Consider the following 21,170-nt stretch of genomic DNA (forward strand, 5'->3'; position numbering starts at 1 on the left):
TACCGCATGCCCCTTCATGTATTTCTTTAAGTACATAATTTCCCTCCTCCGGGGTAATGCACTTCAGCAATGGATGAGTAAATGATTTTTTATAGAGGATCCCATCATGAAGTAAGAACCACTCACTCCGCTTTTTTATCATTTTGAAGTCAGGGGAGTCCTCGGGCAGCTCCCCCTTTAAGTCATTGAATAATTTGAACCATCCAAGTTTCCCCTATATCAATGTCCATGATAGCAAGTTTTTGGGTACTTGGATTCTCTAATACTTCCCATATGATATTCCGGGGGGCTATCCCCTCAGCCGAGCTTGCTAATTGGGCAAGAGCATCAGCTTGCTGGTTTTCTGAGCGGGGGATGTGCTTGATCTCGAATTTGTCAAATGATCTTGTCAAGCCCTCAGCCTTTTCAAAATAGGCTTTCATGTTCTCCTCCTTCACTTCGAATTCCTTTGTCATTTGCCCCACTATGAGCTGTGAGTCTAAGCATACTTGAACGGATTTTATCTTCATGAATTGGCATAAGTTCAGCCCCAAGATAAGAGCCTCATACTCAGCTTCATTATTTGATGCATGGAAGGCAATGTTAACTGCATATTCAAACTTCTCTCCCTCCGGGGAGATGATGACTAGCCCACCTCCACTCCCGGCCTTACTAGATGACCCATCCACATAAAGAGCCCAAGGGGTGGAGGTGTCTGTTGGAGTAGGCCTATGAGCGCATTCAGCTATGAAGTCGGCTAAGGCTTGGGCCTTGATGGCCTTCCGAGGCTCAAACTCGATTCCGAAATCAGCTAACTAATCTGACCAATCCGTCATTCGGGATGAGTGATTTTTGCTCTCTAGCACTTTCTTGATTGGTTGGCTGGTGAGGACTTTGATCGGGTGTGCTTGAAAATATGGCTTCAACTTCCTACTTGCCATCACTAAAGCGTACACCACCTTCTCTATGAGAGTATATCGGGTCTCAGCCCCACTTAGGGCATGGATAACAAAATAGACAAGTACTTTGCCTTCATCTCTTTCCGCAACAAGAACCGCACTCAGGGCATAATCTGATATGGCCAAGTACACAAACAATGTCTCCCCGGGGAGGGGGCTAACAAGCTTCGGAGTGTTCATCAGATGTTCCTTCAGCTGTTGGAAAGCTTTCTCAGCTTCTTCATCCCATAAGAACTTAGGCCTCTTGAGGGCCTTGAAGAAAGACAAACTTTTATCCGCTGATCGGGATAGGAACCTCCCCGATGCGGCTAGGCAGCCTGTAAGGCGTTGCACTTCCTTCACATTTCGGGGGGATTCCATGTCAAGAATAGCTTGAATCTTATCGGGGTTGGCATCAATACCCCGCTGATCAACCATGAAGCCCAGACATTTTCCACCTTGTACCCCGAAGACACACTTGCTGGGGTTAAGCTTCATTTTATATTTTCTGAGGGTTGTGAAGGTTTCCCTTAGATCGGCTATGTGGTCCGGGCTTTCCTTGCTTTTCACGATCATATCATCAACATAGGCCTCAACATTCCGACCTAGTTGCCCTTCAAAGATTTTGTTCATCAGACGCTGGTAGGTAGCTCCGGCGTTTTTCAGGCCGAAGGGCATCACATTATAGCAATACTCCCCTTGGCTAGTGATAAAAGTTGTGTGGGCTTGATCCTTCTCTGACATGGGGATCTAATGATACCCTGCATTGGCATCCATGAAGCTTAGGAGGGCGTGACCAGCGGTCGAATCCACCAACCTATCAATCTTAGGCAAAGGATAATCATCCTTTGGGCATGCCTTGTTCAAATCTGTAAAATCCACACACATACGCCAAGAAACATTGGGCTTCCTAACCAGCACCACATTGGATAACCACTCGGTGTATTGACATTCTCAAATGAAACCCGCTTCGAGAAGCTTTTTAACCTCAGTGGCTGCGGCTTTGTTTCTCTCCGGCCCAGCATGTCGGAGTTTTTGCTTGACGGGCTTGTATCCCTCCTTAATGTTCATCTCATGAGTCATTACCTCGGGGTCTATGCCCGGCATTTCATCTGCTGTAAAAGCGAAGATGTCTTTGTACTCTCTAAGTATTTGAATGATTTCTTCCTTGAGCTGGGGGTCCAAGTTCTTCCCTACCCTCACAGTCCGAGCGGGGTCATCCCCTAAGGGTATGCTCTCGTCTTCTTCTATAGGCCTAGGCCTACCGTACTGCTTTGGATTCTCAGCCATGTAAATGCTCGTGACTGGGTGCTGAGATTCATCAATTTCCATGGCTTTCCTCTTGGCCCCCTTGTCCTCCTGATTGACGGAGCTCTCAGGTGACTTCAAGCTATCTACATAGCATTTTCTTCCCTCAAACTGATCTCCAAATATCTTGCCCACCGATCCGTCATCGGTCTCAAATTGGAGGAGTAAGTGATAGGTTGAGATGGCAGCCTTAACCCTATTGAGAAGGGGTAGGCCAAGGATCATGTTGTATGGCAGAGGGGTATCCACAACTAAGAACGTGTGAACCAAGCTTCTCCCCTTGTTCTTTTCCCCCAAACGAACAGGAAGCTTGATCGTTCCTAAGGGGTACACATGATGCCCCCTAAATCCCACTAAGGGTTTCTCTAAGGGTGTAAGGTCACCTCTTCCAAAACGCATCTGCTCGATGCATTTCCATGTGATGATATCTGCTGAGCTTCCACTATCTACTAAGATCTTCTTCACCTTAGCATTGGCCACCTTCATATGAATCACTAAAGGGTCATCATGAGGCCTTTGAATCTTCTTTCCTTTGTCACCCCCGAATACCATGAGGGGGTCCTTCGGGGTAGATGAGGGAGTATTGATATCATAGATGGGCTCTTCGAGCGACCGCAAGTGACTTTTGCGTGACCTGTTAGACAAATCCCCGGAGACAAACCCTCCGGCTATGACATTGATGCTCAAGTTAGTGTCAGCTGAGCTATGGGCTTCTTGCACTTCTTTGGCGGCCTTGCTTTGCTTATCCTTCAGGGGGGACTTGAGATATCTGTTAAGCTTTCCCTCTTCAGCTAGCTTGTCAAGGGCTTTCTTAAGCTCTCTGCAGTTCCGGGTGGTATGACCTCACTCCTTGTGGTATTCACACCAAATATTCTTGTTCCTCTGCTCTATCGGCGTGTTCATGGGGTTAGGCTTAGGAAGAATAGCCTTGTGCTTTATGTCCAAATAGATCTCACGCCTATCAGCATTGTACTTGAGTCCTTCATCATCTCTCTCAGCCCTCCTCGGCCTTCTATTCCTGTTGTCATGGTAGTTATCTTCTTGCTTCCTCTTCCCCTTGTTGTTTGCTACGGGTGCCTTGCACACCTCACTAGCTTCAATGATCCTTTTAGCTCTCTCCATGGCTTCAGAGAAGGTGCTCACCTTGTCATGGACAAGTTCAAACTTCAGCTTGTTAGACTTGAGCCCGAAGAGAAGGGCTGTGAAAGAAACATTGTCTTGGAGGTCGGGGATTAGCTGAGACTCGGTGTTAAACCTCTTGATGTAGTCCTTAAGAATTTCATTCTCCCCTTGCTTCACCGTCATCAAATGAACGCTAGTATTTGTTTGCCTACTCCCATCGATGAAGTGCTTTTTGAACTGAGTGGCTAACATGTCAAACGTTCTTATGCTCCCGGGGGTAAGGTTGTTGAACCATGTCTGAGCTATGCCCTTGAGAGTAGTAGGGAAGAACCTACACTATGAGGCCTCACACCTAGTTTGGACTCCCATCTGTGCTTTGTAAGCGTTTAGATGGTATGTCGGGTCTGTCTTTCCATCATAAGGGTCCAATGTAGGGATCTTGACCTTGGGAGGAATATGGGTATTCATTATCTCCTGGCTGAAGGGGGTGATATTCTTGATAATCCCGAGCCTCCGTGGCCTGGGGGAGGAAGGACGCTCAGGGCTTTTGCTTACTGAACGAGCGGGCTGATCAGTTCCTCTTCTTGGTCTGGAGGTAGCTGAGTGAATCATGCTATCTCAGTACCTTGTTGACCCATGCCGAGAGTGAACTCTAGTTCGACCTCTCTGGGGGGGGGGGTTGTTATCTTTCTTAGAGTTCTCCCTCTTGGAGTTGATTATCTATCGGGCATCTAGAGTGCCATCCTTCATCCTTCGGTCATTGATAATCTCTCTAGCATCTCTTGGCCTGCTTGGCTGCCTTGTCTCTCGGTGGGGGTCATGGGACTGATCGGGCTGAGAGCGACGAGATGTCTGATGCTGAGGCCGAGAGGAGGCTGGATGGAGATGAGACACGTGAGGCGGAGGATTAGGCTGTGGAGCGCTCCCCTGCCTGCCTTGGTTGATAAGTGCTCTGAGGCTTTCCTCCAAGTTTCTGTTGATCTGGGCTGCCAGCTGGTCCAAGTCTCGGCGAGTGACCACCTGGGTGCTGTTCACTTCTCTCTCAGGTTCACTACGAGCCCAGGTATAATCTCCTCGACTATGTGAGGATTCCTAGCCGAGAGAATTGGAGCTTGCCTAGTAGCATCTTGATGAGTGCTGCGGGGACGCCTAGTGTTCACCATGACTTTTTGTTAGTTATCCCCACAGACGGCGCCACCTGTTTCTGGAAACCGAATGCTCCTGGGAGTCTTAGGGTAGTAAGGGTAATCAAGATGTCCTAGAACTATGTCCAATGAATGTCCGAATTTCCCTCAGCTATGCCTTGCTGTCCGAGAGCTAGGCCTGCAAAAGAGAAAAAAGGTTAACTGCCCCGGGGGTGTGACCCGGGAAAGCCCCTCCGATGCTTAAGTCAGCGAACGTACTTTTCTAGTGAGAGAAAGTAGAGAGAGAAAGAGTACTTTAAAGAGAGAAAATTAGAGAATTAGGAAAAAGTTACCCTCATCAATGATTGGAGAGCTATTTATAGATGTACTTTCAGGTGGGAGAGGTTGTACTTAATAGTACAGATTAAGGGTAAATCCGTACTTTTCTCTGACTAATGATGGGCTGGATCATGGAGGGGTATTTTCGTAACTCCAGGTACTGGGCTTAGGACAGTGGACTAGGCCCAAACAGTTCTAATGAGATCGGATAAGTTAATTTAAGTAATAAATTCAAATAAATAAAAATAGATAAGCAAAGCTCACCTAAACTATTGAGCATAAATATTTGATTTAATAAATAGTTAATTATCTATTTGTCAAAAAAAAATAGAAAAACTTGTGTGAACCTGATTCACAATAGTATTATGATGGATCCGAAGTTCTACACGTGCGAAACTGGCTTTAAATTGAATCTAGTGACCCTAATATTAAAATAGTAACCTTAATTTTAACATAGTAACCTTCAATAAAATTTGTATGATTTTTAATATTGTTGCGAACCTGAAGTACATTTGACGTTATATGATCCTAAATTTAACTTAGTGAGAATAGTGACCTATATTATTCTTATTGACCAGTATTTTTAAATTTCCATTAAAAAAATTAATCTCTTATGACCTTTATAAAAACACAGTCACTTTCATTTTAACATAGTGACTTTTTTTTTTAATTAATAAAACGACCATACTAACTATTCTATTAGTGCTCCACAATAAATAAATGTAAATCAGGTCTATTTAAGGGTTTGTAAAAAAAAAAGAGTTAATTACGTAGGTGAATCCATAGTTAAAAATATCAACCTTAAGTTCAAGTTGTAACTCAATACATTTGGATCGGTTTGGATTGAATTCGGGTCAATGTTAGATCTAGTACCCAGTGATGGAGGGAGTACAACCATGTCCCATAAATCACTTGGCGTAGCAGTACAAGTAGTCAAATTGCTTTTGGCCGTTGGTTTATTGTTGTAGGCTTTTCAATCATGATGACATCCCTTGATTTACAATAATTATAACGAATTATGGGTGATGATTAATTCGTGCCATGAGAAAGAAGAGAAGATATTATTAAAGTTTTTTTTTTGTAACTTTTTTAGTTATTTTTTTTTAAAAAAAATATTATTTTATTTTGTAATATGTGGAATAGATAAGAATATTGACTGTGATTATTTTTTAGTGTTTTACCCAGTTTATCCTTTGGACTAATTCGGATCCGGGATTAATTTTGGGTGATTAAGTTACAGTCTCCTCCTAATTGTCGATGCGAGGGATCGAATACGAGTCTTCGCTATCAAGTGTAGTCTCAAATTCTCAATTACCATTACATCAACAACCAATTGGTATATTAACTGTGATTATCACGAAATATATTTTGTATAGTTAGGCCCTATTCTCTTCACCTTAAAAAAATAAATATTAAGTAAAAATAATTTCAGTTCAATAAAAATAAGTTCAGTTCAGTAAAATTAATTTCAATTCAGTAAAAATAGTTTCAGTTCAGTAAAAATAAGTTTAGTTCAGTAAAAATAAGTTTAGTTCAGTAAAATTCAATTTTGTTAAAGAAGAATTATAATAGAAAATCAGTAAAAGTAATTTCAGTTCAGCAAAAATAATTTCAGTTCAGTAAAATTAATTTAAGTTTAATAAAAATAATTTAAGTACAGCAAAAATAATTTCAGTTTAATAGAAATAATTTCAGTTCATCAAAATTAAGGTGAAGAGAACGAGGCCTTAATACTAACATGATTGATTATTTAGGAAGAATTATGGCTTACGTAAAAAAGTTAACGTTATTTAATAAGAGATGGCATTACGCACGGGTCTTCATTGTCCGATATAGACATCAAACCAAATCTGAATCTATCGCACCTATTGTCATTTTGTATTTTTGTGGTTAATTTGACTAAGGTTTTAAAGATGCCAATTTACTTGCATTTTCACAAATAGTAATTTGTAATTTTGGATTGGTTTCTCAATTAGGTAAAACATAACATAGGGTTTGTGGTTTGTTTGATACAACTTGTTTTACAATGTTATTTCGAATTTGATCATATGAGTAAATTTTGGTAAATTTTTGTCAAAATTCTTCAAAATTTATGTCGAGATTAACAAGATTAAATTAATAGAGAGACAATATAATTGTTGTTTGGTTTGCACATTTTGTTTCTAAGAACTTGCAGATTAGGTTGGAAATACATTTTTTTTAATGCCTTATATTCAGGCATCGATTGATTTTATTGACCCATTGCATGTTGAATAATTTCTTAACGCGGTCATACACATTACTGTTTCTTTACATATAATGCATCAAAATCTTAAAATAACAACTCTTGTTGAAGTCTGATAACTACAACTTTGATTAATTAGAAGAGCTATAAATAAGATTTTTTTTTCTTCTAATACTGAGTAGTCTATTATGACAGTTGCCAAATATTTCTCTTTTACAGTGTATTATTTTATTTTTAACTCTAATGATTGCATACATCATTTGTGAATAAAAAAACTCCTACATTATTAGCACGTAACATGTTGTTATTCACCTAACAGTTTAACACCACTAAGTTATCAAAACATATTCTTAATCGAAATATATGTTGGATTCATCTCTACTCTTTTCAATATCAAATTAAAGCTCAACAGCTTTTACCATACAAGTAAAGCAGCTTTTACCATACAAGTAAAACAAGTAAAAAACATTATCATTTGAAAAATTGTTAGAATTGTTTTAATGTATACGCTACTTCAAAAACATCCATTGATTAGAATGTTTATTTCTATATACTAGAAGCAAAATTAATCAAAAGTCAAATTTGTGACTTGAATACATTGAATAGTATAAATAATTGATGGGCAAGGTGAGGATGGAAGGAGATCAATCTTAATTAATAGTTACTTTTAATGATGATTACTATATACTATCTTGCACCTTTTGAAAACCTTAATTTCCAACTAGAGGTGATTCAATGCATCGATTCAATAAAAAAAATTACGGGTTTGAGCAACCTTAATATAGTATTTAGTTCAAAACTTGATTTCGTCCTAAAAAAAGCTCGAAAAGCTCGTTTTGGCCCGTCATTGTTTTGCAGGTCTTGGGCACAAAAAAATTGTACTAAAGCTTCGCTTGACTCGATTATTCTATCACACCTTCTTCAAATCCACCTCATACACTACTGAACAAACACTAGTACTTATCTCGCCATATTAAACTACAGAAAGATATTATTACATTATTTTCTCAGTCTATGATTCCTTCATTATCTCCACGTTAAACATTTCGCAAAAACTGCATCAAAAGCTCTTGCAATACATAGTCATAATCACTTCACACGCTCCGCTAATTGACAGCTAACAACTGCCCAAATCGCTGATAGATGACAGCTACTGCAACGGCTAACAACTACTGAAAAATTCAAAAGCTAACCGTTACAATTACTAATTTTGCCGAACAGGGCCAACTAATTTTCCCATTAGAGCTCTACATTAGAAATTACTAGATCAATTTAGAAATAAGTAAATCATAATAATTGTTGTTTGAAGGGGCGACAAATAGGAAAAACCCACATGACATAAACGAAAAGATACCACCAATCCAACGTTTTTTCTCGAATAATAATTGAGATTTGGGATCTTCCCCACTAAACTAGACCTTTTAAATCCAAACAAAAATAATTAATAAAAAAAAAAATAAACATCAAAACTAGTATAAGAGTGCCACATACCCTCCTGCTTGCTTTTCACCTCTGCGTCTGTTTCAGCCGTTAAAATTTATCCCCATCACCAAAAAACTTCAACAATTTCATACCCAGGTTTGTTTTTTCATGTTAATTTTCAAATCTATAGTACTAATTATATGTTCATTCTTTTAATTAATTAAATTGCTTGCTAATTATTATAATATGTACAGTTAATTTGACAAGCAGGGTTCTTGTTTGCATAATCATAATTATGGGTTTAATTTGCCCTGTTTCTGCTACTATTCTTGTTGACTTTAATTTTAATTTTCTGGGTTTTGGATTAATTGAGTTTTTACTACATGGGTATTGTTTATTTTAATCTTATAATTTGATCTTGAATTGGGTTTTGTTATGGGTTTAATTATAATATGATAGTGCTAAAAATATCATCTTTATTGTTTAGATTTTTGTAAAATAGTATTAATACTATCTAAACATCTCATATATGGAAGGAATCAATTTAATTATTGCGGAATTGCAGGAAATTCCATGTTTTTGAGGAGGTTTATTGGTAATCTTCTCTCATATGGGTAAATTAACTTCTGTCACAAATGCTTCTGGATCTTACATGATGTTGCTAGTTTTGTATGATACGGAGTATAAGTTAATTTTGTTCTTATGACCGAAATTTCGAGTTTTTGAAATCAATTATGATCGAATCAATGATTTGATGATATGATGGTGGTAGATTATAGTCAATGTGCCTGTTTCTTGCACAACTTAACTTCATTCATAATCTGGGAAAAAAATTAAACTTGTTTTTGGTGTACCTGTATATTGTACAACTGGCCACGTTGACCGTCAAGCAGACTGATAAACTCCTTTTTTTTTGTTGGTTTCTTTTTTTGTGGTTTGAGACTAATTTCATTGATCATCTTGCTTCATATTTTTTATTGCTTACAATAAAGAGCACTGCCAAGAACTAGTCCCATGACATAATTCCCGCGATTATGTGTTTGCATTGTAATCCACGGTTCTACCTTAATACGGAGTATTTGTCATTTAATTGTTTTTTCTTGTTCCATGTGAACATGTCTCTTGGATATCAATGCAATGTCACCTTTTGCTTTTGGCTACCTATGATATGAAATATTACTTGCAAATTGTAGATTTGAATAAGATAGCAAATATTTCTTTTGTATGATCTACATCTTAAAAGATGCATACAAAGTATTAAGATATGGATTGTGTGGTTGTCTTTTTTGTAAAAAGTTTTTCCTGTCACATGTGAAAGTGATAAAATGCTACCTTCATGTTATTGTGCGCTTGTTTCAAAATTATTATCTTGATTTGTTCCAAAGGGTTGCTATATGGTGTGATTAATATTTTCGAGTATCAGTTGATGTCATTGTTTGGTAAGTGACTTTTGAATTTTTGATGAAAAGGGTAGTTTGAGGATACCAATTAAATATTCAGTACTTTATATTAGTTGTATTTGTATGTAGAATAAGTGTGATCTGAAGATATTTGTCGCATTCTATGATGGCAAATTCCTTTCTGTTGAAATGTTTATTGCATTTCTATAGTGGCATTACGAGCAATTAAGCTAGAAATTACTTATGTACCTAAAATCATGTGGGACTGACTGCATTTTTGGCTCTATGGAATATTTTTTAAAACAAATTAATCTTTGTTTGTCTTTTAGATGGCGGATCGGATGGAAATGTATAGCATGGATGACGCTCTTTTGAGCTTAGGTTTTGGGAAATTCCAATCCTTGATTCTACTTTATGCTGGACTAGGATGGATTTCAGAAGCTATGGAAGTGATGATTCTTTCGTTTGTTGGACCAGCTGTACAAACTGAATGGAATCTTTCTTCAGAGCAAGAGAGCCTTATCACAACTGTAGTGTTTGCAGGCATGCTTGTTGGGGCATATTCTTGGGGTCTAGTTTCAGATAGATATGGAAGAAGGTACACGCTGTAGTGCTGTGAATTCTTCCCTGGTATTTTAGTTTATTTTATAAACTTTCCTAATTGCAGAGACATACACAATCAGCACTTAAATGCAATCTGAACTTCCCTTCCTTTCCTGTCAAAGTTCTTTAAATTCTTGGTTATATGCGTGATCGTTCCTTGTCCTCCCTCTTCTTGGTTCTTTTGGCATTTTATGTATCTTCCCGTCTCTCCTCAAAAGCTCATTCCAACTTTCAATAATAGCCAAATAATAATGTGCCTGAAAATTGAAAAATTATGTTGAATTCCCTTCAAATTTTCACCTTTTTCTAACGCATGCCTTGGACATTAGAAGTGATGCACTCATGTCCGGCATCGTTTCATATTCGTTAGAAAATTGTAGTATACAACAATTATATGCATAATTAGATTTCTGTATATGGAAAAAGAAACTTTTCATATAACAGTAGCAACCTTGTACCAGAGGTGGGGTGTGGGGAATCCATTGCTTGTTAGAATGTTAACATGAACATTTTCTCTATATAGAGAAACCTTTTCCCTGAAGTCTGGAGCAACTTTTCCTATTTGGCTTTTTCATTTGGTCTAGGCCTCTGGGCTTGAGCTGGCTCTTCCAAATCTGATAGTAAGCTGCATATAAAGTACTTTACTTGATGCATCAGTACTTAGGGTTGGCAGAAGACAGAAGTACACCTGCCTGTACTTCATTGACGGACACTTTTTGAATAGCATTTACAATTCTCTTTCAAGATAGTGCTCTATGTTTTTTGTTTTTGTTTTTTTTTTTTTTATTTTTTTTTCCATAAACATTCCAAGTTCTTTTGCTAAATGTGCTCTTTTATTTTTTCACTTCCAGGAAAGGGTTTTTGGCTACAGCGATGATTACTTCCATAGCTGGTCTTCTAAGTGCAGTTGCTCCTAATTACATTACATTGCTAATATGCCGTTGTTTTGTTGGCATTGGTGTGGGAGGTGGTCCTGTATTATTAGCTTGGTTTTTAGAGTTTGTGCCTGCACCGAGGAGGGGCACTTGGATGATTATTTTCCAAGGGTTTTGGACTATTGGCACAGTTATAGAGGCTGGCATAGCATGGGTATGTTACTGGTTTTATTATGATTTTTGGTGCTAATTAAGTTCTGTATACTTATACCATTAGTTTTAGGAGAGTCTTGGATTAAAAAGTGAGGTTTTAGGCAAAAAGTTGTTACCTACAATATCCAATAAGCCCTTGTCAATCGTCTAGAATGTCTTTATTTTCTTGTCTGCTACTGTTGTGGATAGTTGGTTCAATAAGAACTTCAAGGATAAAGCTTCAAAAGCCATAGTTGCTAAGGCTACCTTGAGTATCGTTTCTTATTTCATCCTTGGGAAGAGAGAATAGAGATTTTTAGTGAATAATCAAGAAGACCAAATAATTTGGTAAGGTAGGTAATTAATGCTATTCATATTTAGGGCTAGGATTGAATTGATCAGCAAACTAAATAACTAATACAACTATCCTTTGAACTGTACAGTAATTTTCCATGAGTTCATCTCTATTGCTTAATTTTCCTAGTAGTATTAGTGTCTTACACTCTTACCTTAGTACTTTAAACTATATTTTTTTAATTATGTACATGTTATTGGCTCAGTAATAGATCAACCGTTCTCTAGCCATCAAAAAATGTGAAACAGATTGCCTATGGTCTCATTTGCTATTTATATTTAGTAATGATTATATTAACTTGTTTTGTAAAATAGTTTGGAAAGCAAATTCACATGTAGATCTTGGTTGATATATAATTTATTCGATAATTCAGGCTGATATGTTGGCGGGTAATCAGTCCTACACTTATCAGCCACTGTGTAATTGTGTATACCACTAGCTGAATAGTGCTGCCTTCTTTTGAACTGACTTATGTCCTTTTTCATTTGTCTGGCAGATTGTTATGCCAAGGTTGGGATGGAGGTGGCTGCTTGCTTTCTCAGCAGTGCCCGCATTTCTTTTGCTTGTCTTTTATTTTGTGGTTCCTGAATCCCCAAGGTATTTGTGCCTGAAGGGTGACAAACAGGGTGCCATGCATATTTTGGAGAATGTAGCGAAATTTAATAAATCAGCGCTGCCAACTGGTGTTCTTTGCACTGATGTCGAAATTGAGCAGTTAAGTGGTGTTCCTCCAGAGCGTAAACCATTGTTACCAAGTGTGCAAGCAGGAGTTGCACCTCCTCCCAATCAGGATGATACTACCACGGGGATTATTCAATCATTGTCAATGCTTCTTTCACCAAAATTAATTAGGTCAACTTTGCTCTTGTGGGTAGTATTTTTCGGAAATGCCTTTACTTACTATGGTCTTGTACTGTTGACCACCGAATTAAACAAGGACAGTACATGTTATCTAAGGAAAATTGGCTCACCAGATTCTGCCAATGTAAATTATAGAAATGTCTTTATTACTAGCTTTGCTGGTAAGTTTATTTTGCCAACATGATTAGCCTATCCTTGTATAATTTTAAGGATTCTACTAATTTGCTACTTTCAATTGCTGCAGAGATTCCGGGCGTTGTCCTAGCTGCTGTCATTGTTGATAGACTTGGTCGTAAAGGTTCCATGGCAGCTTTGCTCTTGTTAACTTTCGTCTTCATGTTGCCACTGATGCACCATCAGTCAGACGGTCTAACAACGGCTTTGCTCTTTGGAGCTCGAGCATGTATTATGGGATCCTTCACACTCATGTTTTTATATGCTCCAGAGGTAAGTCAACATAATATATGCCTATTTTTCTGCAATATTGTAGTCTAAGTATTGCTTATAAACCACACCAATAGCTTTATCTTAAGCATTCTTAAAAAAAAAAAAAATAAAAAAAAAAAAAAAAATAAAAAAAATTATTTTTAGCAATCATCACACATTCACACCCCTGTTTAGAGGTTGAAGGGTAAATAACAAATATGGTAGTATGTGGAAATCGAACATAAAGTGGCATTCTTAACTTGGGTAATTAACGCTACATGCAAATCTTAACTAGGATGTTAGCCAAGGCAAGTGCCATATTACACCTCTGTTGGAATCTGCAAACCCTTTCCCTTCCCTTGATAATTGCTAACTAAATGCACTATGAGTTTTCTTCTTTCTTTAATAAAACCAATTGTGTGATATAAAAGATATATTTGTTGTACATTTCAAATGCAGATATACCCAACAGTTGTGAGGAGTACCGGTGTTGGACTTGGGAGTTCGATGGCTAGAATTGGTGGAATGATTGCCCCAATCGTGGCTATTAGCTTAATTCATGGATGTCATCAATTTCTTTCCATTATCCTTTTCCTTGGTGTGGTATTACTTTCTGGTATTTGTGTCATGTTGTTCCCAATCGAAACCATGGGTCGGGAGTTGACTGATAGTTTTTTCGACAGTAGTACATATGAAAGGCTAGTTGCCTAAATCTACATGTAATCTATTTATTTCATATCTTTCTTCTTCGTCGTGAAAGCCAATGAGGTCGTGGCCTAGTTGTCAAGACTGAGGTCTTGGACACATTAGGTTCCAGATTTCAATTTGTTGTCTTGTCTCTCCTATTTATTCTATGGATCACTTTGTAATGAATTTTGATCTCTTTGTACTGATTTTTTACATCTATATCCAATAAAAAAGAAAAAGAAAGAATATCTTCGTTTCTAGTAGTAGAAGTGTTATCGATGAATGACTTGTTATGTTTTTTTTTCTCTCCATTTCAATTTTGGAAATTTTTTCCAAGACTAGGGCCGTTCTACAGGCGCGTTGCGCGCGAAGTAATGTAGTGCTGCTAGTGTGTGAGATCGGGAGTGTGACTTCTTTTGGCTAATTTGTAAGTTTATTTAGTTAATTATGAAAAAATGTAGATTAATTAGTGAACATACATGTTGATAAATTGAATTGCATTTAAAATTAGAGTAAGTTTTATGAGTAAGTTTATGCGCACTTGGTTATTAAACATTTAGCGATTATATATTTTTATAAATATGAATATATAAATGAGACTTTATGATTAATTTCTAATGACTGAGGATATAAAATGGGTAAAAAAAATGATAATCCGAAACCAAAAATGTGAATTTTTTTTTTTTTAACTCGTAATTATAACAGAAAGCCAATATTAGTAACCATACCTTGGATTAAAAATCGGTTAGACCCAATATAAAGTAAATAACAGCAACATATCTTCATTAAGCCCAAATGATCATGTATTAGAAGTATTTTTGGCCCATCATAAAGTGACCCACCTCAAGAATTAAACCTCAGAAACGATCAAGTCTGAAAGGATTTGTTTTTTTAGCTTAAAAACGAATTGAAAATCTATATTTGATACTTGTATAAAAGAAATGTCATTTCTTGCAAATCAATAATGTCATAAAAGTAATCCAAAGGACATGTCATAAAAGAAACCGTAACTCCAAGAGACCAAGAGTAAACATTAAATTGCTAATTCAATAACTACAATTTAAGTTCCGTCATTAAAAAAATCTACAAGTTAAGTACTCCGTAAATAAATATATATGAGATCAAAGAAAAATTACATAGACATAACTCCCAACAAATACATACAAGTATATCTGTATATGTAAGAAACCAAAGTCACCCTTCTTTATTAACTATATATAGAATAAAAAGAGAGTACATATCCAGTATCTATCATACGAATAAATACGATCACTCTATGAATAGGTAGAATACTATGAACTCCCACCGTTCACAACATCCCTCATCCCTTGCATGTCACTACATGCAGCTCCTCCATGTGGTGTAAGAGTAGAGACACTGGTCCCCTTCGGTCAAGATTAATATGCTTTCATCATAGTTATGACACCTTAACTCAAATTCATTGCACAAGAAATAACACAAAATCTCAATCATTAAAATGCATTATAAAAGTATACAACAGTATGAATGAGAATCCAGCTTAGTCTTGTCTTCTTCTCTTCCATGATGGTGATTAGTTGTGGCTGATAATGCTCCATTATGCAATTTACCCTTTTGTTTGCAGAAAATTTAGTGCATATGAGAAAATTATTAAATTAATTAAGAAAGCTAAACTAAATTTACATAGATCGAACAATATTCACTACTCCCCTGGTATGAAAAGCTCTCTCTCTACCCATAATTTAATAATTATTCTACATCACAATTATTGTTGATTTCTCATCTCCCATCACCAAATTAAACTTTCCACTGCAAGTAAACCAAACCAGCTTAAACCGTGCATATATATAGACTAATTCAAAGTTCCTGTTTTCTGGCACCCCTGTTAAGTTCTTCAAGTATGGTGTTTCCCGTACCCATGTTGTTCTTGATTCTGCTGTAAAATCCACTCTCAACTTCTCATTTACTTCTCATTTTGTCAAAAAAAAAAAAAAAAACCTCTCAACTTCTCATTTACTTCTTAAGCTCCACAATATACAGGCTTAACCCAAGTTTTCACTTGGGTACTTCTCAATGAAAAAGGACCTTTTAACTTCTCATTTACTTCTCATTCGAGTACTTCTCAATGCATTCTTGGATGACAGGCTTAACCTTTTGTAGCCATCTTAAACCAAACCAAACCAGCTTAAACCAAGCATATAAATTGAACAATCTCCTTTGGATCAGTCCAATCATTCTAAAAAACCCCACGGTTTCGAGCTCCCCAAGTAGCTTGGGAAATTACCATAACCCATTTCTTATCTTCCTCGCTCAATGGCTTTACACACTGCATAACCCAATCAAAGAAAGGCTGTCTGGGTCCCTGCACCAGTTCACCAAACCTACTCTCTTCCCCGGCATGTCTCTTCCTACTCTCCCTTAGACCTTATACTTTAGACTCTAGACCCCATCCCTCTATATTTTTCTCTTTTTTCATTTGGGACCAATATCCTACAAACTTCTAATTATATAGCGAGCTAACCCTTGGATACTCATGTCTGACATGGGTACCCAAGTTTGAGTAATGTAGCTTGCTAGCAAAAAACTCACATCATTGACATTAACATCTCATGAACATGAAGAAAACTGAGTAGGACCTTGTTGGTACTTGGTAGTACAGGTAGCACCACTTCCACTGTAAGGGTAATTAGCTTCACCACCAATACCACCATTGTTTATGACCCACTTGAACGCGTTGTCCATGTAACCCCCATCACAACTATCGTCATCCTTGTCTTAATCTACAAGCTCTTGCTCTGAGTGATGAGTTCTTTCTTATTGATCGCGTTGATTCCTTCAATGGCACCAATAGAAGAGAATTCCCAGAAGCTTCCTGTATGTATATGTCATGGAATATGTAATAGCTAAATTACATAAGCATATCATCTGCCAACATTACTATGCTTACACAACTTCATGACATTTGATGGAATTTTCTTGTTGTAGTACCTAGTAGTGCATAATATGATATAATTCGTATGTTGTTTTACACCTTATACGAAACAATAGCCTTTATCAGATGATTTTCTATTCTAATTTATAAAAAGCATAGGTTATTCCACATCAGAGACTTCTTGTATTTACTACCAGGCAAGCTGTATGCCCTGAGTTGAAATTGAGAGGCACAACGGCAGTAGTTTCGTATTGATTTAAAAGCTATTGAAAATAATTTAAGTTCATTGGAGTATTGGACTAATGAAACACTTTGATTGAAGACAGGTTTGAAGTTAAATGTTTTCTAGCAAATCACCATAATGAATACCATCCCATATTCTTATGTAAACTTCAGTAACTTATGTGCAAATTAAGATCTTGGATTTCACTAAGTCAGCACTAACAAGTTCAAAATATTGAATTATAAAATAATAAGAATCAACTAAATTATAAGACAGAACTTGAATGTGTATGAATTATGTATGTCCATGGTCTCAGCTATACCTATATTTCATGGATTATGTATGTCCAGCAGAAAAAATCTGGATGAACTCCCAAACAGTATTACTCATATGGTCAGAATCTCTTCTGCAATTAGATTCAATTATTATCCGATCACAGTATTTTCCAGATAAAAAGTTTGATAAACCAACCTCTGTTATAAAGCATTATCTAAAGATTAATACCGCATATATATGACATAAAAAAATAAAAAAAAGACAATTTTCCCATCTCTAAAGGGAAAGACTATAGTTCTTCCGCTATAGGATAAAAGTCTCAGGAGATGGATATTACTTTAGCATTAGATCATGCATAGCACCCATTATCCAGGTGCAACGCTCAAAAATTTAATTCTAATAGAATGCACATGATTCGTCTCTTCAGCAAAGCACAAAAATCTAAGACAATTTAGGTACAATTCAAAAGACAAATCTTACTATCTTTCTTCTTTTCAGATGCCTTCTTATCTGTCTCTCTCTCATCTGCAGCCTTCTTCTCTTCCTCGGTTTCATCACCAAAGAGATCCATATCATCGTCATCATCTTCAGCCGTTGCTTCCTGCAAATTTACACAAAAAAAAAGGGTTTCATAAGAGAACCATAATACTATCAAACAGTGACAGAGGGGAAAAAACCATAGGCCATAAAAAAATGACATTGAGATTGCAGCGCTTTCAGATTAAAACCAGTTATCTTATAAACAATATTATTTAAAGCCATTTTTTTTAACTTTCTTTTAATCATGAAAAAAGAGAACATATACAAAATCATACGTGTAATTTCATTCATATTGCTCATTTGTTATCATTTGAATTCTATAGATCATACAGGTTCTTTATTTAGTGACTAATTGAATCTCACAGGATTTTGATGAGTAAACAGTAAATTATACAAAGTTATTTGTTTTTGTCAATAACCATAGCAAGTATAATAAGTACCATTTCTTACCCTAGTGCATCACATGTTCAACCATCTTTGTTTCAAAGACAACTAAAGAAGTGAAAATAAATTCAAGAACAAACCTTGTTTTCCTCAGCAGGAGCAGCAGATGCAGCTGGAGATCCCTGGGAAGAAAATCTCACACAGGCAGCTTGGCCAGGGAAAGTGTCACATATAATGAAAAAATTAATAAATGATCAGATGTTGAATCATTCTTGAGAGCTCCAAAAGAATGAAAAAATTCTGGAGAATTTCTATATAAGACGAAACAAGCTGACAAAATAAAATAGCACAAAAGGATAGGCAAGCAGGGGAACAATCGGAACATTTCAAATTCACACCTCTCAACATACCAGGCCACAAACTACTTAAACCGTTAAATTTTGGATCTACCCACATTACCTTAATGGTTGAAATGTAAAACTCAAATTAGTGATGGATACTTACGGGATAATAACCCAGTTCAAGGTAATTGACCTCATATCAAATGTGTGACCTCATATCAAATGTGTACTATTATCAAGGATAGAGAGTATAGAAGCTTCAAAATAGTGATGTATTTTCGTAACATGTTACTCAGAGGAAGATCATTATAAGAACTTGACAAGGAAAAATGCGGGGGAAAACCTTAAGGAAAACCTCATTTGACCATCTTATATTATTATGTGTCAGGTGAAGCTCCAAAAACACATACGAAGTATGTAATAAAATTCAAGGGTTTCTAGCTGCACAAATGAAATATGAAATCTAATGTTCTTAATCATGACAATAAAGCCCAATGAAAAGACAACCAAATAAGCTCTAGTTGTTGGTCAAATAACTTAAGCTAAGGTATCCTTATGACCTTATCACCACACGACCTAATGCAGTTACCTATTGAAAATAATTGAAGTAATGTAAATAATGTTGCAGGATACTTCATCTATTATAGGAACTTATAAATCTTAGGCCTAAACGCAAACTTAAATGGTTGCTGTTATCCAGACAAGGATATAGGGGGGCGATTATACTTAATCTTAACCCAGCAATAGCATGTAGAGTACACACATAATTTTTGAGATACTCATGGATTTTGCCAATATTTGAACTTTCAAAATACAGGATTCAAATCCACACGAATCACAATATAACAGCATGATATCAGCTTAAATTACCTCTCCTGTGATTTTAACAGCAATCCTGTCCTTGATACTTCCTTTGGGATTCAAGGACTCAGCTTTTCCAAGAATCTGCCCAAACAAAAACTAATTAGGGCTTATGCTTTGATAATTAAGGTTATAAAAAAAAACAGCTACTGGTATTTGTTTTAAAATCATCTAAAAGCACAATCCAAAATCCTCAATTTCGGACAATTAGTAATTCAGTAGACCAATTCTATCAAAATGTATTAACAAAATTAGTAGACTAATCAATTGAAACCCCAATAAAAATTAGCAATTACGAGTAACAAGTAACAAAAAACAAAAATCTGTGACTGATGATTTCACCTTCACCCTCGTTCAGCGACTATTTATTCTTCCATTCCTCGGTCTGTCGGAGTTTGATAGTGCAAAGTGGTGACCGTGGATGGCAAGCCGGCGAAATTAAGCTGAGATAGAGAAAGCGGGCAAGTTAACGACACTGGAAACCCGCGAATTTCCTTGATCGGTGGTTACAACTAAATTGATTAGCCATCGCTTAAAAGAAACACTACTTAGATTAGAAGCTGAATTGATTACCAGCGATTCAACGGATCCAACCTCAGGTGGATTCCTTGATTCAGCGGATCCAACCTCAGGTGGGTTAGACTTATCCTCCATCGACGATGACGCTTCCGAACCCTTAACAATCAATCAAATTAAAGAAATCAATTGATTTCATCTTGATCTAAATCAAAATCAAAACCCTACTTATCGAAAACTTGAACCCAAAAAAAAAAAATGAAAAATCAAACCTTTAAACCTTTGAAAGCAGGAAGTGGGAGATCAAGAGGACGTTTGGAAGAAGAAGAACTACAGATTCATTTGTTGGCAACACAAGCCTTGTTTGTCCGCAATTTCTATTGTACTCCCGGAGTACAATGCTCACGGTACTCCGGGATTAAAACTTCACAATTGTTAAAAAAAAAAAAAAAAAAAAAAAGATATCCCCAAACGAGAACAGAAGAGAGAAAATTTGATAAAAATTAAGGATTATAATACCCTAAATCAGTCAATTAAGATGGGGAAAGGGAAAAAAAAGGAGAGAGAAACTCAAAAAGCATATTGGAGTGCCATTAATGATGGCAGATTAAAGAAGGAGATAAGTGCGAAGAAGACAATCAAACAAAAGCAGTAGAATAAAACTAAATGTATAGAATAACATAAAAATATTGAAAGAATAACATAAGATTATATACAAAGTAACACAATTGTAGGCACGAAAAATTTAGTTACATAATTATATTTATCAAAATAACATAAAGTGACTGTAAAATAACACATGGTTTTAACAAAATAATACAAGAACGCAATTGAATAACAGAAGCCTAGGAAGCAAAATAACATTAGGTTTTAAGTAAAATAATTTCATTTAAATTACCAAATAACATTCCCCACCACTACTTTCAAAGACTAAAATAACACAAATTAAACACAAAATAACATAAGATCTAAAGAACAGTATTATTTTGAGATAACAGTAGCCAAAAATCAAAATGTAGAAGCGAAATTTGTTTATCTCTTTTTCATTTTCATCTACTACATCATATCTCCATGTATTAAATGCATATTAAATTTTTAAAAATACAAAAATTATCACAAATTCAAAGCTAATTAGCAAAATAATTTACAATTATTTAAAAACTTACTTCAAGTATTAATTTATGTTAGTTTTGGGCTTGCTTGAGTAGGAATTTTGTCTTCAATATTTTGCAGACATGCAATTGAAGATTTTTCACTCCATTT

At 36.2% G+C, this 21,170-nt stretch overlaps 3 protein-coding genes and 1 long non-coding RNA gene across 9 annotated transcripts; 1 reads left to right on the forward strand and 3 right to left on the reverse strand.

Moving 5' to 3' along the window:
* Positions 1-1,667: 1,667 nt before the first annotated feature.
* Positions 1,668-2,777, reverse strand: LOC110734078. The gene is made up of 2 exons (XM_021914140.1): positions 1,883-2,777; positions 1,668-1,786 (listed from the first exon to the last, which is right to left on the reverse strand). Exons 1-2 carry the CDS (start codon positions 2,775-2,777, stop codon positions 1,668-1,670), a joined length of 1,014 nt encoding a protein of 337 aa, XP_021769832.1.
* A 291-nt stretch (positions 2,778-3,068) lies between these two features.
* On the reverse strand, positions 3,069-3,599 carry LOC110734079. The gene has a single exon (XM_021914141.1). It carries the CDS (start codon positions 3,597-3,599, stop codon positions 3,069-3,071), a length of 531 nt encoding a protein of 176 aa, XP_021769833.1.
* A 4,862-nt stretch (positions 3,600-8,461) lies between these two features.
* Positions 8,462-14,121, forward strand: LOC110734023 (organic cation/carnitine transporter 7-like). Its single transcript, XM_021914081.1, has 6 exons — positions 8,462-8,612; positions 10,186-10,454; positions 11,311-11,548; positions 12,378-12,903; positions 12,987-13,189; positions 13,628-14,121. Exons 2-6 carry the CDS (start codon positions 10,186-10,188, stop codon positions 13,877-13,879), a joined length of 1,488 nt encoding a protein of 495 aa, XP_021769773.1. The 5' UTR covers positions 8,462-8,612; the 3' UTR covers positions 13,880-14,121.
* Positions 14,122-15,034: 913 nt separating this feature from the next.
* On the reverse strand, positions 15,035-20,605 carry LOC110734024. 6 transcript variants are annotated; one of them, XR_002513747.1, is made up of 7 exons: positions 20,180-20,605; positions 19,965-20,066; positions 19,734-19,834; positions 19,401-19,475; positions 18,330-18,397; positions 17,746-17,866; positions 15,035-16,706 (listed from the first exon to the last, which is right to left on the reverse strand). It is a non-coding gene; the product is annotated as an uncharacterized LOC110734024 (long non-coding RNA). The 6 variants fall into 6 exon arrangements; XR_002513745.1 differs by having other exon boundaries at positions 18,330-19,475; positions 19,965-19,985; positions 20,019-20,066; positions 20,180-20,603; XR_002513746.1 differs by having other exon boundaries at positions 18,330-19,475; positions 19,940-20,066; positions 20,180-20,604.
* Positions 20,606-21,170: the final 565 nt, after the last annotated feature.

Source organism: Chenopodium quinoa, unplaced genomic scaffold (genome assembly GCF_001683475.1).
Source record: "Chenopodium quinoa cultivar QQ74 unplaced genomic scaffold, ASM168347v1, whole genome shotgun sequence".
NCBI lineage: Eukaryota > Viridiplantae > Streptophyta > Magnoliopsida > Caryophyllales > Amaranthaceae > Chenopodium > Chenopodium quinoa.